The sequence below is a fragment of the Dendrobates tinctorius genome, unplaced genomic scaffold (assembly GCF_039654945.1).
Source record: "Dendrobates tinctorius isolate UK_male_01 unplaced genomic scaffold, ASM3965494v1 ptg000232l, whole genome shotgun sequence".
NCBI lineage: Eukaryota > Metazoa > Chordata > Amphibia > Anura > Dendrobatidae > Dendrobates > Dendrobates tinctorius.
Genome location: NW_027361899.1, coordinates 16,044,821 through 16,050,820, shown reverse-complemented (window position 1 = coordinate 16,050,820; position 6,000 = coordinate 16,044,821). Strand labels below are relative to the sequence as shown.

General features: G+C 45.0%; 1 protein-coding gene across 1 annotated transcript in view; it reads left to right on the top strand.

Annotated features, from left to right (window-relative positions):
- Positions 1-795: 795 nt before the first annotated feature.
- Positions 796-6,000, top strand: part of LOC141060084 (calpain-13-like) — a 173,378-nt gene continuing 168,173 nt past the window's right edge. The window contains exon 1 of the mRNA XM_073556361.1: positions 796-1,251. Coding sequence (XP_073412462.1) covers positions 1,172-1,251 — 80 coding nt within the window. The 5' untranslated portion in view covers positions 796-1,171. The remainder of the gene's footprint in view (positions 1,252-6,000) is intronic.

The following is a 6,000-nucleotide window of genomic DNA, read 5'->3' as shown; positions in this document are numbered from 1 at the left end:
CGAGGCACGACTAAGGCACAGGAGGGGGGCAAAGGAACCTTCGTGCTAGGAGCCACGCCAGGTTCAGGGCAGGGTGCGTGCTAGGAGCCACGCCAGGGTTCAAGGCAGGGTGCGTGCTAGGAGCAACACCAGGGTTCAAGGCAGGGTGCGTGCTAGGAGCAACGCCAGGGCACAAGGAAGGGCTGCGTGCTAGGAGCCACGCAGGGGGCACGCCACACTGGCCAGTGCACACGGCTGTACACAAACACGTGGCACTTACCACGGCACAGGAGACGGCCAAGGGGAACCCACGCTGGGGTTCAATGCAAGGACAAGGCAGGGAACAAGGCAAGGAACACAAGCAGAAACAGAGCCAGGTCAGAGCGAGGACAGAGTCTAGCAGCGGAGCGTAGGCAGAAGCCCAGAGCCGGGCCAAGGGAAGACCTTGGGACTAGACAAAGAAACGAGCACTAAGGAGAGGAGAAATGGTGCGTGTGCCAGGGAGCACAACAGAGCACCATAGGAGAGAGCGAGGCAGAGCAAGCAAAGACTGAGACCATAGGGAGGAACACAAAGCAAGGAATAGCAAGGCAGAGAACACAGGGAGGACTACAAGTCAAAGCATAGCAAAAGCAAGACATGGCAAAACAGGCGAGTCAGAGAACACAGGAAGGACTACAAGTCAAAGCATAGCTAAGGCGAGACATAGCAAAACAGACTAAGACAAAGAACAGCAGAAGGACTACAAAGCAAGGCAAAGACAAACATGGCACGAGAGACAACACAAGACAAGAGGCGGAATACGAGCACGGAGCGTGTGCAGAGACGCACTACAGAGCAAAGTGCAAGGGCACAGAATAGAGGGAGCAACCCCACAGACCCAGAGCCTTGCAGGGAAGCAACACAATAATCAGGCCCTGAGCATAGGAAGAGGCGGCCTGATATAGGGCATAGCACCTCCTCCTCAGGTCAGGACCAGGGGAGCACTTCCGGGATTCTAGACATGACGAGATGATAGCAGAACCAGACAGTGCAGGATCTTAGGAAACGTCACATGATCAGGGTTTCAGACATGACGAGATGATCACCGAACCAACCAGTGCAGGATCCTAGGAAGAACACATGATCCGGGATTCTAGACATGACGAGATGATTGCAGAACCAGACAGTGCAGGATCTTAAGAAACGTCACATGATCAAGGACTCCAGACATGACGAGAAGATCACAGAAGGCAGAGCAGAAACGCAGGCATCCTGCAGCTCAGAGATGAGGTGAGTCTGCACACTGCTCTAGGGAACATGCAGGACAGCAGACAAAACATGCGCATCGCTCCAGGAGTTCTTGAGACAGACATGGCAGACGTGACACGCGATCAGCGGCACCCACGTGAGCGCCGCTAATCGCGGCCGGGTGTCAGCTGATTATCACAGCTGACACCCGGCACTATGTGTCAGGGGCGGTCACGGACCACCCCCGACACGTTAACCCCTTGCACACCGCGATCAAACATGATCGCGGTGTACCGGGAGTTAAAGGGAAGCATCGGCAGGGAGGGGGCTCCCTCCGTGCTTCCCTGAGCCCCCCACGGCAGCGCAATGTGCAGCGCTGCTGCGGGGGACTCCTTTCCTCCAGGCCCCCGGATCCAAGATGGCGACGGGGGCCTTCGGGGGCCTGGAGGAAGCTGGCTTCCTCAGTGCCTGCAAAGCGCAGGCATGAGGAAGCCTTGTGCACTGCCTGTGACAGATCGCTGATCTGTCACAGTGATCTGTGATGTGACAGATCAGCGATCTGTCACAGGACAGTGATGTCCCACCTGGGACTATGTAATAAAGTAAAAAAAAAATTAAAAAAAAGTGTAAAAATAATTTAAAAAAAAAAAAAAAAATATTCCCCAATAAATTCATTTTTTGAAAATAAAAAAAAAACAATAAAAGTACACATTAGGTATCGCCGCGTCTGTAACGACCCGCCCTATAAAACTGTCCCATTAGTTAACCCCTTTAGCGAACCCCTTAAAAAATAAAAAACGAAGCAAAAAATAATGATTTATTATCATACCGCCAAACAAAAAGTGTAATAACGCGCGATCAAAAAGAAGCATATAAATATCCATGGTACCGCTGAAAACGTCATCTTGTCCCGCAAAAAACGAGCTGCCACACAGCATCATCAGCGAAAAAATAAAAAAGTTATAGCTCGCAGAATAAAGCGATGCAAAAATAATTATTTTTTATATAAAATAGTTTTCATTGCATAAAACCGACAAAACATAAAAAAACGACCTAAATGAGGTACATCTGTAAGCGTACTGACCCGAAGAATAAAACCGCTTTATCAATTTTACCGCACGCGGAACGGTGTAAACGCACCCCCCCAAGAGAAATTCATGAAACGCTGGTTTTTGTTCATTCTGCGTCACAAAAATCGGAATAAAAAGCAATCAAAAAATGTCACGTGCCCGAAAATGGTACCAATAAAAACGTCAACTCGTCCCGCAAAAAATAAGACCTCACATGACTCGGTGGGTCAAAATACGGAAAAATTATAGCTCTCAATATGTGGTGATGCAAAAACTATTTTTACAATAAAAAGCGTCTTTTAGCGTGCGACAGCCGCCAAACATAAAAACCGCCATAAATAGTAAATCAAACCCCCCGTTATCACCCCCTTAGTTAGGGAAAAATAATAAAATTAAAAAAAATGTATTTATTTCCATTTTTCCATTAGGGCTAGGGTTAGGGCTTGGGTTAGGGCTGAGATTAGGGTTAGGGGGTGTGTTGGGGTTCGGGTTGGAGTTAGAATTGGGGGTTTCCACTGTTTGGGCACAACAGGGGCTCTCCAAATGCAACATTGCGTCTGATCTCAATTCCAGCCAATACAGAGTTGAAAAAGTCATATGGTGCTCCTTCCTTCCAAGCTCTGCCATGCGCCCAAACAGTGTTTTACCCCCACATGTAGGGTATCAGCCTACTCAGGACAAATTGCAAAACAATTTTTGGGGTCCAATTTCTCCTGTTACCCTTAGGAAAATAAAAAATTGGGGACAAAAATATCATTTTTGTGGAAAAAAATGATTTTTTTATTTTCACGTCCGAGTGTTATAAACTTCTGTGAAGCACTTGGGGGTTCAAAGTGCTCACCAAACATCTAGATAAGTTCCGTGGGGGGGTCTAGTGTCCAAAATGGGGTCACTTGTTGGGAGTTTCAATAGTTTAGGTACATCAGGGGCTCTCCAAACGCACATGACACCCGCAGACCATTCCATCAAAGTCTGCATTCCAAAATGGCACTGCTTCCCTTCCGAGCCCCGATGTGTGCCCATACAGTAGTTTTCTCCCACATATGGGGTATCAGCATACTCAGGACAAATTGGACAACAACTTTTGCGGTCCAATTTCTCCTGTTACCCTTGGGAAAATGAAAAAATTGGGGACTAATTGATCATGTTTGTGGAAAAAATACGATTTTTTTATTTTCATGCCCGGGCATTATAAACTTCTGTGAAGCCCTTGGGGGTTCAAAGTGCTCACCACACATCTAGATAAGTTCCTTAGGGGGTCTAGTTTTCAAAATGGGGTCATTTGTGGGGAGTTTCCACTGTTTAGGCACATTAGGGGCTCTCCAAAGTCAACATGACACCCGCAGACCATTCCATCAATGTCTGCATTCCAAAACGTCACTACTTCCCTTCCGATCCCCGACGTGTTCCCATACAGTAGTTTTCTCCCACATATGGGGTATCAGCATACTCAGGACAAATTGGACAACAACTTTTGGGGTCCAATTTCTCCTGTTACCCTTGGGAAAATAAAAAAAAATGGTGACTAAAAGATCATGTTTGTGGAAAAAATACGAATTTTTTATTTTCACGCCCGGGCGTTATAAACTTCTGTGAAGCACTGGGGGGTTCAAAGTGCTCACCACACATCTAGATAAGTTCCTTGGGGGGGTCTAGTTTCCAAAATGGTGTCATTTGTTGGGGGTTTCCACTGTTTAGGTACATCAGGGGTTTTCCAATCGCGACATGGTGTCCGATCTCAATTCCAGCCAAAAACGTCAAATGGCGCTGCTTCCCTTCCGAGCTCTGCCATGCGCCCAAATAGTGGTTTACCCCCACATGTGGGGTATCAGCGTACTCAGGACAAATTGCACAATAACTTTTAGGGTGCTGTTACCCTTGGAAAAATAAGAATTGAGGGTGAAAAGATCATTTTTGTGGAAAAAATATGATTTTTTAATTGTACGGCTTTATGTTATAAACTTCTGTGAAGCCCTTGGGGGTTCAAAGTTCTCACCACACATCTAGATAAGTTCCTTAGGGGGTCTAGTTTCCAAAATGGTGTCATTTGTGGGGGGTTTCCACTGTTTAGGTACATCAGGGGTTTTCCAATCGCGACATGGTGTCCGATCTCAATTCCAGCCAAAAACGTCAAATGGCGTTGCTTCCCTTCCGAGCTCTGCCATGCGCCCAAATAGTGGTTTACCCCCACATGTGGGGTATCAGCGTACTCAGGACAAATTGCACAATAACTTTTAGGGTGCTGTTACCCTTGGGAAAATAAAAATTGGGGTGAAAAGATCATTTTTGTGGAAAAAATATGATTTTTTAATTGTACCGCTGTACGTTATAAACTTCTGTAAAGCCCTTGTGGGTTCAAAGTTCTCACTACATATCTAGATAAGTTCCTTGGGGGGGTCTAGTTTCCAAAATGGGGTCACTTGTAGGGGGTTTCCACTGTTTAGGTACATCAGGGACTCTCCAAACGTGACATGGCGTCCGATCTGAATTCCAGCCAATTTTGCATTGAAAAAGTCAAACGGCGCTCCTTCCATTCTGAGCTCTGCCATGCGCCGAAACAGTCGTTCCCCCCCACAAATCAGGTATCAGCGTACTCAGGACAAATTGCACAATAACTTTTGCAGTCCAATTTCTCCTGTTACCCTTGGTAAAATAAAAAAAATTGAACCTGAAGTATTTTTTTTGTGAAAAAAAGTTAGATGTTCATTTTTTTTTTAAATATTCAAAAAAATTCCTGTGACGCACCTAAAGGGTTAATAAACTTCTTGAATGTGGTTTTGAGCACCTTAAGGGGTGCAGTTTTTAGAATGGTGTCACTTTTGGGTATTTTCTATCATATAGACCCCTCAAAGTGGCTTCAAATGTGATGTGGTCCTAAAAATAAAATGGTGTTGTAAAAATGAGAAATTGCTGGTCAACTTTTAACCCTTATAACTTCCTAACAAAAAAAAAATGTTGGTTCCAAAATTGTGCTGATGTAAAGTAAACATGTGGGAAATATTAGTTATCAAGTTTTTTGTGTGCCGTATCTCTGTGATTTAAGGGCATAAAAATTCAAAGTTGGAAAATTGCGAAATTTTCAAAATTTTTGCCAAATTTCCGTTTTTTTCACAAATAAACGCAAGTTATTTGAATGAAATTTTACCACTAACATGAAGTACAATATGTCACGATAAAACAATGTCAGAATCACTGGAATCCATAGAAGCGTTCCAGAGTTATGACCTCATAAAGGTACAGTGGTCAGAATTGTAAAAATTGGCCCGGTCATGAACGTGCAAACCACCCTTGGGGGTGAAGGGGTTAAACAGAGTATTTATTTACAACAGCAGGGGACCGCAATGGGTGCGGCTTTCGCATCAGCATACGCGAATCTCTTTATATGCATGTGGGAGCGCGAAATCTTCTTTACTAAACCCATAGCTCATATCGAGGGGGTCCTCTTCTGGGCCCGCTACATCGATGATATTCTCATGGTGTGGCAGGGCTCGGAACGGGACCTCCTCGATTTTGTTGGGATTTTAAATGACAACAAATTGAACATCAAACTTTCCTGTAAATACAGTCAATCCACTATTGATTTTCTTGACATCAAAACTTCAAATTCCTCCAGTGGACTCTTGGAAACCACTATCTTTCGTAAAGAAACTGCTGTCAATTCATTATTGTACGCGACATCTTCCCATCCTCAATCGCTAATCAAGAGCATACCTAAGGGCCA